Consider the following 17,590-nt stretch of genomic DNA (forward strand, 5'->3'; position numbering starts at 1 on the left):
CCCTTTTTATCTTTTTTTTTTTTTTTTTTTTTTTTTTTTTTTTTTTGAGACAAGAGTCTTGCTCTGTGGCCCAGGCCTGAGTGCAGTGTCATGATTTTGGCTCACTGCAACCTCCGCCTCCTAGGTTCAAGCAATTCTCCTGCCTCAGCTTCCTGAGTAGCTGGGATTACAGGCACCCGCCACCATGCCCTGCTAATTTTGTATTCTTAGTAGAGACAGGGTTTCACCATGTTGGCCAGGCTGGTGTCAAACTCCTGATCTTAAGTGATCCACCCACCTCAGCCTCCCAGAGTGTTGGGATTACAGGCATGAGCCACGACACCCAGCCCCCACAACATACCTTTTAAAATAAGCTTTTAGAATACATTTGTGAAGTTGTAAAGATAGAACAGAGAAAATAAACCCCATACCCAGTTTCTTCTATTATTAACACCTTATATTAATTTAGTAACATTTGTCACTATTAATCAATATGGATACATTATTGCTAACAAATTTAGTCAGATTTCCTTAATTTTTAGCTAATGTCCTTTTCCTGTTCCAGGAGTCCATTCAGAACACATTATATTTAGTCATCTTATTTCCTTAGGCTCCTCTTGGCTGCGATAGTTTCTTAGGCCTTCCTTATTTTGTAGAATGTCGCTCAATTCAAATTTATCTGATATTCTTCTCATGATTAGACTGGGTTTATAGGTTCTGAAAACACCAGAGAGGTCAAGTGCCACTCTCATCACATCCTATTAAGGGTACATATTATTAACATGACTTATCACTGTTAATGTGAATTTTGGTTACCTGGCTGAAGCAGTGTTTGTCAGGTTGTTATATCATCAAGTTACTCTTTTTCCTCCTTTTTCTACTGTGCTCTATGGAAGGAAGTCACTATGTACAACCTACTTAAGGAGTAGGGAGCTATGCTTTTCCTCCTCAAAGACAGAGTATCTCCACGAATCATTGGAATTCTTCTGTACTGGAGATTTGTCTGTTGTCTTACGTTTATTCATTCATTCGACCGTTTATTTATATCAGCATGGACTCATGGATATTTATACTTTTGGGGATAGTCCAACACTACTTTATTTTATAGTTCAAATTGTTCCAGCTTTGGTCACTGGAAGATCTCTCAGTGGCTCCTGTGTCCCTTTGACATAGGCCAATACTGTAGAGTTTTTAAAAGCATTCCTTACTTTCTGGCACTGCAAAATGTTCCAGGCTCATCTTATGTATTCTCTGCCCTAGTCCTAGAATCAGCTATTTATCTAAGGAACACTGATTCCTTTGCTAGAGAACGGTGTTAGAAACCAAGATCTGGACACTGGACGGCCGTGCCTGTTTTATAAGCTCCCCTCCATTCCCCACACCTGCAGCCACCAACTATAGAATAAAGTGGTACATCTCCATGTAACCACCTGGCTTCCCAATTCTTGAGGGACTCCTAGTGCTCAAGACTACGCTATATGGCAAGTTTCTTAGACCTTTTGGGAAGCATATTTGTAGCAGCATTCAATAAAGACCACAGTTCCAAGGCAGCCTATGAAACTGAAAGATGGTATTGGTTTAACAAGGAAGCCCCTCATGACAAGGGTCCTTTGGGTTCTTTGGTGCATAGGGGATCCCTTGGGGGAACACTGGTCTCTGCAATCAAGAAACATGTTCACTGGAGTGCAGGGAAGACATGTGGACATTTAGATTCCCAGCTGTTTAAACAACTACTGATAGATGTCTCTGTGTTAGCCAAGAGGTGGCTCCTGGTGCATTCCCACAGAGAGATCCAAATGTGCCATCCAATATTTTCATCAACACTTTAGATGGAGCTGGAGAAACATGCTTCTCAAATTTGCAGATATTACAAAGCCATAAGCTAATATGATAAAGACAGAACAAGATATCCCAGTAGGCTGTCATGCAGGCTGGAAACAAGGAGATGAAATGTTAACAGGGTAAAAGTAAAGTTTTGCAACTGGGTTTTGTAAATCCCTTGCATAAATACAGGGTGGGAATAAGAACTTGGCACCAGCTCTTGTGAGAAAAATCTGAGGATTGTCATTGCATGCAGGCTTCCAGTGAGCAAGCAGCATGGCAGGGCTGCCAAAGAAGCGACGCCTGGACAGGCTGGAATGGGGGGTGCTGTGCCCAGGTTGAGGACAGTTACCGTCCCATTATCTGCTCTACTGGCCCGATGGTGCCAGGAGCATTGTTGTCAGTTCTGAGCACCATATTTTAAACATTATATTGACAGACTAGTATGTGCCCAAAGGGAGACAACCAAGATAATGGACAGAACTATGCTATTCTGTGACGAAGGCTAGAGAGACTTAGGGGTGATCGACCTGAAGAAAAGAAGCCAAGGCAGGTTGGAATGGCCATCTCTAGTTGGGAGAAGGACTGTAAGGGGAAAGAGGCAATTGCAAACTGTTTTGTGCAATTTTGTAAGGACACAGAACAATGGGAACAAGTTAAAAGGAGGCAGATTCTACTTTGGTATAAGAAAGCACTGCCTAATAATCAGGGGCAATCAGCAGTACAACAGGCCTCGGGGCAACAAGCACCACATAACTCCTTACATTTGAGCAGAAGCTGGCAGAAACTCCAAACATATTGAAACTTGGCAGATCCAGGCCAGGCATGGTAGCCCACACCTGTAATCCCACTTTGGGAGGCTGAGGCAGGGGCGTCACTTGAGGTCAGGAGTTCGAGACCAGCCTGGCCAACATGGTAAAACCTCGTCTGTACTAAAAATACAAAAAATTGCTGGGCATGGTGGTGCATGCCTGTGGTCCCAGCTACTCAGGAGGTTGAGGTGGAAGTAATCGCTTAAACCTGGGAGGCAGAGGTTGCAGTGAGCTGAGATCGTGCCACTGCCTTCCAGCCTGGGGAACAGAGTGAGATTCAGTCTCAAAAAAATAGAAAGAAAAAGAAAAAGAAACATGGCAGATTCAGTCACTCTATGAATCCAGCCACTTATTCACGGGAAACTTATGGAGTTGTTGTTTAAGCAGCTAATTTAGGACTATAACAATAGTGATTTGCTTTTGTATTTTCTCCTGTTAATTTTCCAACATCCTCAGTTTTCAGAAAAGCTGGTCTAGAGTTCAGTTGGGAGGGTAAAGAAAAGTTCAGCCCTCTCTGAAAAAGCACAGTAAGCCTGAAGTACAAAAAAAAGATGTTTTCTTGAGCAAAACGCTAATCCAGTTGGTAAAAACTACATCATACATTCCATAATGAAAACATTACTTGACACATTAACTGATGAATGTTAGACCAGGTCTTTGGCCTCACTCACTTACAGAGGAACTCCCATAACAGTTGAGGAAAAGAATCTGGCCCGTTTCCCATTATGTGTTTTGTTTTCATTTACATCTGTGTATGTTTCCCAGTTTGGGCCACCTGTCCCTAAACAGCTGGAAGCAGGTGATATATTCAGGAGCTTTAGGCCAAAGCATATTAACTCCTGATCCTTGGTATTGTTGGGGATGGCTGCTGGCCATGGGAATCATCCTTCCTCCGCCTTTGCACAGCTGTATGTTCTAAATCACCAGAGGGGAAAATGTTTCCTATTAAAATGCATTATTTTTTTAGACCATAAAGCTTGTCAATTCCTCACCCATGACTGTTCTCACAGCTTACAGGCCAGTGTCCATGTAAATTAGGCTACGGCGGGAAACATTGCAGTGAGTGCCAGGAAAATTATTATGGTGATCCACCTGGGCGATGCATTCGTAAGTATTGGGAATTCTAAAAACTCATTTATACAGTCAGCCTGACCCTACCATGGACATGCTATGAATCAACTGAATTTTAAATTTCTTTTTTTTTTTTTTGGTTGCTTTTAATAAGGTGGACTTAGAAAATTCACAAAGTTTAATTCTACATTTTGAAAATAATCTTCCTATAGCCCTGCAAAAAGATTATTTTCCTCCTATGTTAAAAATTTAGCCTATATTAAAATTTGTAGCCTGTCTTGAAATTCCTCAAACTTATTACAAATGGAACAGTCAGCTTCCAAAAGAAGAAAATCCAGAGAAATGTCAGGTATCATGGGCTTATCACCCTGGTCAGCGATACATAGCCACACATGGTAACTCTTTCCTCCTCTCCATTCCTTTATAAATGTGCCCTTGTGGCTAAAAAACATTGCTCATTCCCTTGCCCCATTCAAATGCACATTCTGAATGATTTTCTCTGGGCCCCGCTTATTCAGTTTTCTAAGTGGAATTGCTGGGTTAAAACCCAGGGTGAAACTTTGGCTCTTGGAAAATCTACCTTAGAGCCTCTTTCCCTGTGTCCCTCTACTGTTTTGATAATCTTATTTCATAAAAATGCTTTCATCTTTTATAGAGAAGCAGTAGAGGAAACTGCAAATAATCAAGTCAGGCCACAAACCCCACTAAGGCTCCTGGGGAAGAGTGACTAACAAGGGGGAATGGCCTCCAGGTGATGAAGTGACATGACTCTGCCCCCCAAGGGGTACCTGCTAAGCCTCTGGACCAAGGCCAATGTGCTGGACAGATGTTATCTAGCTGAAAAGCCTAGTATGTTAACTAGTTTTTATTTGTAATTGGCATCATTTTACTCAAAAAAAAAAAAGTTTTTTTTTTTTTTTTTTTTTTTTTTTGAGACAGGGTCTCACTCTGTTGCCTGTGCTGGAGTGTAGTGGCATGATCACAGCTCACTGCAGCTTTAACCTCCCTGGGCTCAAGTGATCCTCCCACCTCAGCCTCCAGAGAGCTGGGAATACATGTGTATGCCACCACACCTGTCTAATTTTTGTATTTTTTGTAGAGATAGGGTTTCACCATGTTGCTCATGCTGGTCTGGAACTCCTGGGCTCAAACAATTCACCCACCTTAGCCTCCCAAAGTGCTGGGATTACAGGTATGAGCCACCACACCCAGCCTCAAATGCATTTTTAAATTACTTGTTCCTTGCAGTTAGTCCAAAAACATAGGCTAGTGATTCCCTAATCTTTTGGAGATTGCAATAAGATCAGTAGATCTCCCTATCCTCTATCTTCAGGCTTGGTCAGAAACCTACTCAAAGTACTGTGTGGAGTCAGCTTTTTTTTTTTAATTAAGACAAAATGAATTTAATTTCCCCTCCTTTTTGGCAAATGAAATTGTTTTCCTTAAGTAATGGAAGACAGCATGGTCAGCACACCCAAGCTGGGCTTTACTCAGAAGAAGTGTGACCATGGGACTTCTTAGAGAATCTCGATACACCCTCCGAGGCTGTAGCAGCAGAGTTACTACCATGTGTCCATCATTACATCACACTTCTTACTCAAATAGATGAGGATCCCACTTATAGACGCTTGGACTCACACAATAAAAACATCTGATATTTGCCAAATTGAAATAATAAACTGATTTGTTAGTGGAATATAGAGAGCCATGCTGTCTTATAATGGCTATTGCACAGATCTCTGAAATTATATTGGCTTTAAATATTCATCTTAGAAGTGTGAGTTGGGAAGATTCTCAGGAAAAGACCTGATTGTTGAGCTAGTCATCAACAAAAGACCCAGTGACATTCTCTGCTCCTTCTCTTTTCCTTTTTAGCATGTGATTGCAACAGGGCGGGTACCCAGAAGCCCATCTGTGATCCAGACACAGGCATGTGCCTCTGCCGGGAGGGTGTCAGCGGCCAGAGATGTGATCGCTGTGCCCGGGGTCACAGCCAGGAATTCCCTACTTGTCTTCAATGTCACTTGTGCTTTGATCAATGGGACTACACCATTTCTTCCCTCTCCAAAGCGGTGCAAGGGTTAATGAGACTGGCTGCTAACATGGAAGATAAAAGAGAGACCCTGCCTGTCTGTAAGACAGACTTCAAAGGCCTCAGAGAGAACATGTCTGAAATAGAAAGGATTTTGAAACATCCTGTTTTCCCATCTGGGAAATTCTTAGAAGTCAAGGATTATCATGACTCTGTTAGGTAAGATTTATGCTCAAGTAACAGACAGCCAAACTCCTGATTTGCCTTAACTCCCACCAAGCTTTAACATCCTCAACCTTCAATTTAGAAATGTACCTATGTTGACTTTAGGGGACTGATGGTTTTTCAGTTAATAACCAGGCTGGGCCGGGCCCTGTAGCTCATGCTTGTAATCCCAGCACTTTGGGAGGCTGAGGCGGGTGGATCACTTGAGGTCAGGCGTTCTAGACCAGCCTGGCCAACATGGAGAAACCCCGTCTCTACTAAAAATACAAATATTAGCCAGGCGGGGTGGCAGGCGCCTGTAATCCCAGCTACTCCGGAGGCTGAGGCAGAAGAATCGCTTGAACCCTGGAGGCGAAGGTTGCAGTGACCCAAGATTGCAGCATTGCACTCCAGCCTGGGCAACAAGAGCGAAACTCTGTCTCAAAAAAAAAAAAAAAAAAGAACAACCAGCTGGTAATCATGTTTGTCTACTTTTTTCTCACCTAGTTAGGATTATATGTGATTTTTCCAGATGCCGTTGGTTGTAACAAAAAGACAGTCATTAATGGGGAAGCCCAAACTCAGTAAAGCTGAAAGATATAAAATTGGAAGTATGGTAGTTATGGTGGTTTCAAAAACAACATATATTTGTTTCAATGATACACCTAGGGAAAATTTACCAAATCTTCCCAAGTTCTTCAGTTGTTTAGATGCCTATACACTAATATGAAGTCTTATACCAAGTATTTTCATTTTCGAAAAGGCAAGCTCATTTTATTACATATTACTGAATCTTTTTTAAAAATTTAATCATTTGTTGAGATTATGTTGATAGTTTTGGGCCACGGCTCAGCAAACTACAGCCCACAGGTGGAATCTTACACAGCCTTTGTTTATGTAAATAAAGTTTCCTTGGAGCACAGCCACACCCATTTATTTACCCCTCCTCTGTGACTGCACTCTCCAGAATGGCAGAGTTGAGTAGTTATGACAGAGATGCTATGCTTCCTAAGGCAAAGTTTGCCAACATGTTATGGGCAAAACCAGGATGAATTGGGTATAGTTTCTACCCCCATAGAAGCACACAGTCTGCTAAGAAACCCCAAAAATGTGCCCATCTAGCAAAATATCCTTCCTCCCCAAGAAAAGTTCCTGGAGTAAGGAATAGTTGAAGCTGCAGAGGCTTATGTCATATATAACACAAGTGTAAATATAAGGTCACTCATTACCTATAGGGAAATATCCCAGAAATATATGATAATTGCTTAAAAGGTGCACAAGGAAGAAGGTATTACCCACCTAGGTAGTTCAGGGAAAGGGTCACCGCATCATAAATGCAACGACAGGGCCCAGGGAGGCCACATGGCCAGGGTCAAGCTGGCAGGTGACAACAGGCACATCTATACCTCTCTAAAGACTTCTGGGCTGGGCACAGTGGCTCTCGCCTGTAATCCCAGCACTTTGGGAGGCTGCGGCAGTAGGATCACTTGAGGCCAGGAGTTCAAGACCAGCCTGGGCTACATAGCAAAAGGATCACGTGAGCCCAGGAGTTCAAGGCTGCAGTGAACTATGATTGTGCCACTGCACTCCAGTCTGGGTGACAGAATGGCACCCTGTCTCTAAAAACAAAGAAGCAATAAAACTTCTTCTGTATTGCAGGATCTGGACCCCTATGTTAACAGATCTCCTCAATTTTCAAGAGATGTCAGATATCCCTATTTTTACTGAACTATCCCCACTTCAAAATGTATACAGCTAATCCAATAGCACTTGTAAGAAGCCCTACTGTATAGCCCAAAGAAAACTTGTCTGAGAATGAGCTTTGGTCCATGGACCACTGGCGTGTGGTTAGACACCATTAGGAAAATGTCAGACAAAGTAGCACAAAGAAAGCAGAATGAGCCAATCCACCGTGGACATTCTGGACAGAGACTGCAAGAGCCACAGGCAGAGCCAGAGAGAAAGAGTGAGAAAGAGGAGTACCCAGCCCAGGTCTGGAGTGAGGAGAAAGCAGGGGCTGCTGAGCTTCTTCAACCAGCAGCCCAGAGGCATGTTCCCTTCTAGCCCACCTGCCAAACTCCTGCTTTAACAGCCACACAAACATCACCTCCTCCCTGAAGTCTTTCCTGACTTCCTCACAGAGAGGCCTGTGTTTCCTTCTCCATCTTCTCACCTCTTTGTGCTCCTTTGCCATTTCCTTGCTGGGGGGCACCCTGGACAGGGCCTGCCCTATCATGTGCTTGTCTTCTCCAGGCCTGGTGTAGTTCTATTTAAAAAAAAATGTTGCTGGATAAACTACAAGTGGAAGGGGAACAGGAGGACAAAGAACCCCGGGTGTCATGAGCATAAATTCAGAAGTCAAACCACCTGGTTTAAATCCACTTACTAGATGTGTGGCTTTGGGCAAGCTACCAAATTCCTCCAAGCTTCAATTTCTTCATCAAGAAAGGGAGAGAAAGTCTGGATTTCATAGGATTCTTGTGAGAATTACTCAAGACCCATCACTTAGCATAGTGTCCGGCATAGGTAAGTGCTTAAGGAGTCCCAATTAGAGTAATTGTCATTATTTTTATTGTTATTATTGTTAGCCTGAAGAATTGCAGTTGTGACAATTGGAGCTTGAAGGAAGAGTCTATAGATTAGAGGGGAGAGTTACAGCAGAAAAAAGAAGGAAGTATTGCAGTTGTGCCAAGATAAATTAGTCCCATAAATTCATTTTATAACTTCCCCCAACTGTACACTTCGAGATTTGCGCACAGTTTCTCCATCATGAGGAATGTGTTCATTATCCCCTCGAAGCAACTGTAGGTGCTAAACCCAGCAAATTGAAGCAGGACAAAGGTGTACCCCATCAAAGAAGAAGGTGATGGGAAAAAAACCCGGGGGAACACTCACCAGCAAGAAAACCTCCCTGTCACTAATGGAAAGTAAGAGTTGAGACCCTGAACAGAAGTTGCACTAAAAAGAACCTTGCTGAATGCAGATTGATTCTAAATGAAGAACTGATTTTACCCCAGGCTAAGTAAATGGTTCTGTTTTATCATATGTTGAAAGCCAGATGTAGACCAGCTCCCTTAGATTGATTTAATTGAAGCATGTCTGAATGCATGTTTTCAAACCCAAAACGAAGGAAGACAGAGCATAAACAGTCCAAATGGAATGATATGAGAGCCTTTATTCTACTATTCCTTGTATGCTGTCCATATTTTAAATGAATGTTGCAATAGTCCAGGAAGGTGAATTAAGATGAAAGAGATGTGACATAAACACGATTATAAACAGTCAAATGAAAAACTTGAGTAGAAGGAATCCCTTCTAATCAGGAATACCTAACAGTGAGGGCAATTTTGGTGGCATTTTTTCACCAATATATCAAATATAATACAAGCTTAACTATTTACCCTCATTTTCTCTGATAGAAAACAAATCATGCAGCTAAATGAACAATTGAAAGCAGTGTATGAATTTCAAGATCTGAAACATACAATAGAAAGAGCAAAGAATGAAGCAGGCCTCTTACTTGAAGATCTTCAGGAAGAAATTGATTTGCAGTCCAGTGTCCTTAATGCAAGCATAGTGGGTAAGGGAAAACTGCATTTTTGACTGTGTCTGCACAACGTTTGATGAAATCCATAGTGCATTCCATTAGTGAGTCATCCTATGCTTACCACCGTAGTGCCTGAGCACTTCAGAACATGCAAACACAACCATTAAAGGTATTATTTGTTCATGGATATTTCAACTTTTTAAACATCACAGAGCCTGGATAGCATTCACTCAAAAATAACAAGTAAACAATGTCTGATATTAAACAAATGCTAACACCCAAAGTAATCTAGTGCCAAACCCATGTAAGGGGTCTTGAGTAATCAACAACTTAGAAAATCTAATATGGCCATAAGCAAATGAGAGAGACATGTTTATATGCCTTTCTTGGTATAGGCCACTCCATTTTCAGTAACCGTAAGTGCAAAGGAATGTGAGGCAAAAACAAAACAAAACAAAACCCACAACATTTCTCATAAGAGCTTTGTAAGGGTGGAAGTCATGCAACATAGTACAAGCCCTTAACTCATATCGCATAGTTCTTAAAACTGAATGTGAGCCATACCTAAGCCAAGATAATCTGCAGGAGAAATGGAACTCTAAAGCAAAACTTTGATTAGCTCATCTCCTATTCAAGATGATACCCCTGTTATATTTGGAAATGGACAACCTGTTACTACTGAGAGAAGCATCACTGAGTTTATTCACACCTAAGACATCCAATTGAGAGGCAAATATACATGAATCCATGTCAGGAAAAAACTTTGACTGCTTTCGTTATCCTATGTATATACTCCTGTGTTTTATCTGATTTTGACCTAGAAGAGAAAAAAAATAGAAGGCAGTTAGGAACACCTAATTTCCCTAAAGGAATGCCTAAATTTAGTTAAATAAATTCTAGCAAAGATGTATTGATGCTGTTTTTAATAAATGCCTGTAGCCGGGGCGTGGTGGCTCAAGCCCCCTGAAGCATGTAATCCCAGCAGCTTTGGGAGGCTGAGAGCGTGCCCGGATGCACGAGGTCAGGAGATCGACGACCATGCCCTGGCTAACACGGTGAAACCCACGTCTGCTACTGAAAAATACAAAAAACTAGCCGGGCGAGGTGGTGTCGCTGTAAGTCCCAGCTACTCGGGATTGCTGAGGCAGGAGAATGGCGTAAACCCACCGGGAGGCGGAAAGCCTTGCAGTGAGCTGAGATCCGGCCCCGCACTGCATCGCAGCCCAGGCGACCCAGAGCAAAGGCCTCCGTCCTCAAAAAAATAAATAAATAAAATAAATAAATACAATAAATAAATAAAATAAATAAATGCCATGTAATGAGTAAGGAATCTATTCTGATTCCTAATCTAGAAGACAGTACCCACTAAAATAACTCAAAATCCATCAGCGGTCACCTGACAGCCAGGTAAAATAAAGTGAAACTGCCCCCATGCTAACCCTCTCAAACTTGCAGTCCAACAGCAGTTACTGGGCTTTTTTCCAATGCCTGACATTGCGCAGTAGAAACAGGCAGATCATTACAGCAAGTCCTACCTTTGAGTTATTTCTGTCTAATGGGGCAGGGGACAAAATATAAGCCACCTCAAACAGCATTAAGACTATTAGACCATCTTAAAGCTGCTTCAAAACAGAGTAGCAAAACGGAATTCTTCCTGGGTTCATTAGTAAAGCCTTCAGGGAATAGCTGGCAATTGAATTATCTCCACAGGTAGGAGAAAATCTTCCATAAAAATGAAAGAATAAATGAATTCTGAGTAATAGGAACTTTTTTTCATGATAAGTGAAAAACATGATATATTAAGAGTATGGTCTTGTAAGAACCAGAAAAGTTTGAAAGATAAGGTATGGTTGTCTCCTGCCTGGATTATGGTTCTATAGGGAGTAAAGATCATATCAGGACCATGGGCCTCTGGTTCCTAAAATATGGAGTTATAGTTTAAACCCCTAATATACTATAATTTACAATAAAATATATCATACACACCTTATTACTTTCACAAATTTGTATTAATAATGCAAACATAGAAAATGTAGAGAAGTGCTTAAGAACACAGGCTCTAGGCCGGGCGCGGTGGCTCAAGCCTGTAATCCCAGCACTTTGGGAGGCCGACACGGGCGGATCACGAGGTCAGGAGATCGAGACCATCCTGGCTAACACGGTGAAACCCCGTCTCTACTAAAAAATACAAAAAACTAGCCGGGCGAGGTGGTGGGCGCCTGTAGTCCCAGCTACTCCGGAGGCTGAGGCAGGAGAATGGCGTGAACCCGGGAGGCGGAGCTTGCAGGGAGCCGAGATCCGGCCACTGCACTCCAGCCTGGGCGGGAGAGCAAGACTCCGTCTCAAAAAAAAAAAAAAAGAACACAGGCTCTAAAGTCAAACAGCCTGGATTCACATCCTGGTTTCATCTCTTACTATCAATGAGAACTTAGGCAAATAACTTTCCTCAATAGAGCCTCAGTTTTCTTATTTGTAAAATGAAGATGATCATACTAATGTGCATTTCACACTGTTTTGTGAAGACTGAAGAAGAAAACTGATGGGAAGTATAGTACAGGCACCTACAAAGCACCCAACTGGCTGTTGTTAGCTATTGTTATCAGCCTCAACATCAGGGTTCAGGAAACCGCAGCATCAGGACGAATCCTGCCCACAGCCTGTCTTTGTAAATATTGCTTCAGTACAACACAACCTCACCTGTTTATTTACATATTGCCTGTAGCTGCTTTCACTCTACAATGGCAGAGGTGAGTAGTCGGAACAGAAATGCTTTGGCCAGCAAAGCCTAAAACGTTAATTATTTGGCCTTTGGAGAAAAAGTTTGTCAACTCCTGCTCTATAGGGTTAAGTAAATTTAGTTGGTTTATTATATTTGAGTGTATATAGGTATTCATAGTTAATACCTTATATTTGTGGAAATATATACAGAATATATTCATATTATCTCAATTCTCACAAATTATTATCACCAATTTACAGAGGAAGAAACGAAATATAAGAGATGAACTGATTTGCTCAAGGGTATGCCCAGGCAGTAAAGGGTGAAGGCAGGACTCACACCACATCTGTGGACTTAAATCTCAATGCCGTGTATCTACTCTATCCATATCTATTATACTATAGCTAATCCTTCCCCCATCAAATGCAAATTCAAGGAAGATGTTGAAATTTTATAGTGATAGTTGAGACCAAGACAGTAGCCAAATTATAGAATGATTATCTTAATAGCTGATACGTAATTTCATTTGTTTTCAAAAAATTTACCTTACTTCAATTTGCATTGACATAGACTCCTCAGAAAACATCAAGAAATATTATCACATATCATCATCTGCTGAAAAGAAAATTAATGAAACTAGTTCTACCATTAATACCTCTGCAAATACCAGGAATGACTTTCTTACCATCCTAAATACACTAACCTCCAAAGGAAACTTGTCATTGGAAAAATTAAAGCAGATTAAGATACCAGATATCCAAATATTGAATGAAAAGGTAAATATTCATGATGGTAAGGTCAAAGCATTTGTGGTTTTTACTTGATATACGAACCTCTTCAATGATATTTCCCTAGCTTACATTCTAAATTTCTTTTCATTATATATTATAAATACATAATTATATGTATGTATATAAAATACATATTTTATTATATACTGTAAAAGCCTTATTTTATTTAACTCAAGAATTGATCAAAGAGTAAAGATTATGGCTTGATTTGATCATTTGATATCATTTACTATTTCTAAAACAGTACAGGCTATGAACATTTGCTCCTCTTGCTTCATTATAAGAAAAAGGCTAATTCTCTCAAAAGAATAAAAAGTGCAGGCTGGGCATGGTGGCTCATGCCTGTAATCCCACCACTTTGGGAAGCCAAGGCAGGCAGATTACCTAAGGTCAGGAGTTCAAGACCAGCCTGACCAACATGGTGAAACCCCCTCTCTACAAAAAACACAAAAATTAGCTGGGGGTAGTGGTGTGCACCTGTAATCTCAGCTGCTCAGGAGGTTGAGGCAGGAGAATCACTTGAACCTGGCAGGTGGAGGTTGCAGTGAGCGGAGATGGTGCCTTTGTGTTCTAGCCTGGGTGAGAGAGCAAGACTCTGTCTCAATAAATAAATAAATAAATATTTTTTAAAAAGTGAAACTCGTGTAATTCCTATAAGTTTGACTGTTTTCTCAGAAAACCATAAATATAAAGGATGACAGACTGACACAATACTGATAAGTAATTTAGATGTTTAGTTACCTAGGAAATGTTTAATGTTTAATGGGTTACCCCTATGTACCAAGGATGAACAACTATTGAAGAAACATATGAATAAAGCAGTGCCTTCACTCAATGAGCCTGGATGGCATTACAGCTCTGACGGCCATGCATGGTGGCTCATGCCTGTATTCTCAGCACTCTGGGAAACCGAGGTGGGCAGATCACCTGAGGTCTGGAGTTTGAGACCAGCCTGACCAAACTGGTGAAACCCCATCTCTAATAAAAATACAAAAAATTAGCCAGGCATAGTAGTGGGCACCTGTAATCCCAGCTACTTGGGAGGCTGAGGCAAGAGAATCTCTTGAACCCAGGAGATGAACATTGCAGTGAGCCAAGGTCGCACGATTGCACTCCAGTCTAGGCAACAAGAGCAAAACTCTGTCTCAAAACAAACAAAAAAAAGCTCTGACAACAAGTTGCTATTTAATGTAAATCATTTCTCTTGCAAGGTGTGTGGAGATCCAGGAAATGTGCCACGTGTTGTGCCCTTGCCCTGTGGCGGTGCTGTCTGCATGGGCCGGGAAGGGCACAGTGGGGGTGCCGGCTGTCATGGCTCCCTGACCCTCTCAACGAATGCCCTCCAAAAAGCCCAGGAAGCAAAATCTGTTATTCGTAATTTAGATAAACAGGTTCGTGGATTGAAGAATCAGGTAAATACCTTCCCTTGCTTTATTTGTAAAGTTATAGCAATAAAGAAGCAGACTGCTTGAAATTTGTAAAACTGCCATATAACTTCCAAGTGAGAAGATAGATTCTAGATAGTTGGTGTTCTTTTGCCTGGAAATATGGGATAAAATTGTAGATGATGTGAATGTAGATTTAGAAATAGAGGTGAATGGTGATATTTTCCAATTATATATATGTATACAGTTGACCCTTGAACAACATGGGGCTTAGGGACACCAGGCTTCCACTCCACAACTGAAAATTTATGTATAACTTTTGATTCCCCCAAAATTTAACTGCTAATAGCCCACTGTTGGCTGGAAACCTTACCCATAACTTAAATAGTCAATAATATATATTTATGTATGTATTATATACCATAATGTAATCATAAAGTAAGCTAGAGAAAAGAGAATATTATCAGAAAAATCATAAGGAAGAGAAAATATACTTACTATTCATTGAGAGGAAATAGATCATCATTAAGGTCTTCATCATCATCTTCACATTGAGTAGGCTGAGGAGGAGGAAGAAGAGGGGTTGGTCTTGCTGTCTCAGAGATGGAAGAGGTGGAGGAGGTGGAAGGGGAGGCAGAAGAGGTAGGCACACTCAATGTAAGTTTTATTGAAAATAATTTGTATGTAAGTGGGGGTGTGCAGTTCCAACCTGTGTCATTCGAAGGTCAAGTGTGTATGTGTGTGTGTAAAGAGAGAGAAAGAATTCAAGGTACATTATCATAAGTCATAGACTCGTGTGGACATGTTTGTTTACAGCAAAAACTACATAGAAATGTCAGGACTCCAAGCCTTAAAAATTTGAAAACAGGCCAGGAGTAGTGGGTCATGCCTATAATCCTAGCACTTTGGGAGGCCAAGGCAGGAGGATTCCTTGAGCCCAGGGGTTCAAGACCTGCCTGGGAAACATAGGGAGACCCCATCTTTATTTTATAATAATAATAATAAGAAGAAGAAGAAGAAGAAGAAGAAGAAGAAGAAGAAGAAGAAGAAGAAAAGAAGTATTTAAATAATTAAATTTTTTAAAGGGTTGAAAACTATAGATCTCTCAAATAATAATTTTTCATAAATTCATAAATATATAAGGGTATATTTGAAATCCTACTAAATATACACATTGTAATGTTAGAATTTAATGTTAGAAAATAGCTTAATAGGAATTAAACTAGGAAAAAAAAAAGGAATTAAACTGTGCCTTGAACTCATTCCCCTGTTGATAGACTGAGAAAGTTGTTTTAACATTTAAGTACCTTATAATTAAATCTATAATAATTTGAAATGATTTCATTTACTTTTCTGGTCATATTTATAAATGAGCATCATTTTTAATTACCTAGTTTTCTTTAGACTTTTTTGTGAGAATGCATTTTATTCTCTGGTTTGAAAACAAGGTAGTGGTGTGCTCCCCAATCTATTTCTTTTCTGACAATATGCAAAGAGCCTCTGACAAAGAAGAAAAAGCTTTTAAAGAGCTGAATTTTTTACCACTATATGTTAAATATTGTATCAGTAAGCATTCTTGTTTGCAAGCAAAAAAAAGCCCACTCCTGGCCAGGCGCAGTGGCTCACGCCTGTAATCCCAGCACTTTGGGAGGCTGACGCAGGTGGATCACCTGAGGTCAGGAGTTCGAGACCATCCTGGTCAACATGGTGAAACCCTATCTTTACAAAAAATAAAAAATAAATAAAAAATAAAAAAAATTAGCCGGGTGTGGTGGTGCATGCCTGTAATCCCAGCTACTCGTGAGGCTGAGGCAGGAGAATTGCTGGGACCCGGGAGGCAGAGGTTGCAGTGAGCCGAGATCACGCCATTGTCCAGCCTGCGCTGACAACAGTAAGACCCCATCTAAAACAAAAACAAAAACAAAAAAACCCACTCCTGAATACAAAGGAAACACAGGTAAGGACATCTGGGTCTCAAAATCGAGTAAAGGATAGAGGTCCAAGCTTGGAAATGGGGTGAGAACCACAGCCAAGATATATATATATATATATATATATATATATATATATATACACACACACACACACACACACACCCTACATCCTTGAGCAAGCATCTGGTTAGCCAATCTGGAACATATCCCTACATAAATTTTGAAACTTTACTTACATAGTCACAATTCTGGATTGCCACATCATTTTCCATTCACATGTGGTTCTTCAATGCTTTAACAAATATCCACCTACTATGTGCCAGGCATCCATCTACAAGTTGAGAATACAGCAGCAAACATAGCAATGTAAATCCTGGTCTTATGTCCCAGTGCTTAAAACACTCCTTAATTGTTTAATGTAATTTTAAACTATTATATTGCTAATTCTCAAAAAAATAGAAATCTCACCCTCATTTAAAGCAGTCTTGATTGCCACTTGATCATATCATTAGGTCAATAATATGTTAAGCTATCAGTGTTAAAAAATTATCCTTGAAATCTATATTAGCAGAATCTAGTTTAATCAGCACATAAATGGAGAATTGGAAAACGATGAGAGGGGATGTCATGTTGATAAAACGGTGTGCTATTTTCCTCTTGATTAGAAGGAGGAAGAGTGCCAGAAGAGATTGTGAGAGAATTCTCAGGAGTCAGTTGTGACAGAAGATGGATTGCAGAGGGATGTTTTAAGAGTGAAGTAATTTCATGATCTCTTTCTTTCTGAATATGGTATCAACTAACCTACACCGAGATTTCCTCTGTATCACTTGGTGCTTTGCTAGTGCCTAGGGTATTTTATTTCTGGAATTCTCATTTTACTGCAATCCATTCTTACTATTATCCATTTTAAAGCTAAGAAAGTTCTAGAGAATTAAGTATCAACTCTGAAAAAAAAGATACACATTTTTAATCATGTAAATACTTTTTTGTTTTATCATTTGTCAATGACTAAAATTTAAATCATTTTCTTAAAAATCTGTTTGTCTCAAATTAAGCAGGCTCCTTTTGTGGGGAAATAAAGGGAACTTTTTTTCTTTTCTTTCTTTTTTTTTTGAGACAAGAATCTCACTCTGTCTGGCCCAGGCTGGAGTGCAGTGGCACAATCTCGGCTCACTGCAACCTCCGCCTCCTGGATTCAAGTGATTCTCCTGCCTCAGCCTCCCCAGTAGCTGGGATTACAGGCACACGCCACCATGCCTGGCTAATTTTGGTATTTTTAGTAGAGATAGGGTTTC

The 17,590-nt window shown here is 40.5% G+C and overlaps 1 protein-coding gene across 1 annotated transcript; it reads left to right on the top strand.

The window, feature by feature from the left end:
* The first annotated feature begins 9,156 nt into the window (after positions 1-9,156).
* LOC108540464 (laminin subunit beta-4-like) lies at positions 9,157-16,990 on the top strand. Its single transcript, XM_017889539.1, has 4 exons — positions 9,157-9,499; positions 12,756-12,961; positions 14,188-14,388; positions 16,961-16,990. The coding sequence occupies exons 1-4, from the start codon at positions 9,349-9,351 to the stop codon at positions 16,988-16,990; spliced, it is 588 nt and encodes a 195-aa protein (XP_017745028.1). The 5' UTR covers positions 9,157-9,348.
* The last annotated feature ends 600 nt before the right edge of the window (positions 16,991-17,590 follow it).

The sequence above is a fragment of the Rhinopithecus bieti genome, unplaced genomic scaffold (genome assembly GCF_001698545.2).
Source record: "Rhinopithecus bieti isolate Rb0 unplaced genomic scaffold, ASM169854v2 scaffold_18688, whole genome shotgun sequence".
NCBI classification, from domain to species: Eukaryota; Metazoa; Chordata; class Mammalia; order Primates; family Cercopithecidae; genus Rhinopithecus; species Rhinopithecus bieti.

Bases quoted from the DNA above. Each gene is read 5' to 3' on its own strand.
- LOC108540464 (XM_017889539.1), top strand. From the start codon at position 9,349: ATGCAGCTAAATGAACAATTGAAAGCAGTGTATGAATTTCAAGATCTG. The intron at 12,962-14,187 runs GTAAATATTCAT...TTCTCTTGCAAG, and splicing joins TCCAAATATTGAATGAAAAG to GTGTGTGGAGATCCAGGAAA. The intron at 14,389-16,960 runs GTAAATACCTTC...CCTCTTGATTAG, and splicing joins TTCGTGGATTGAAGAATCAG to AAGGAGGAAGAGTGCCAGAA.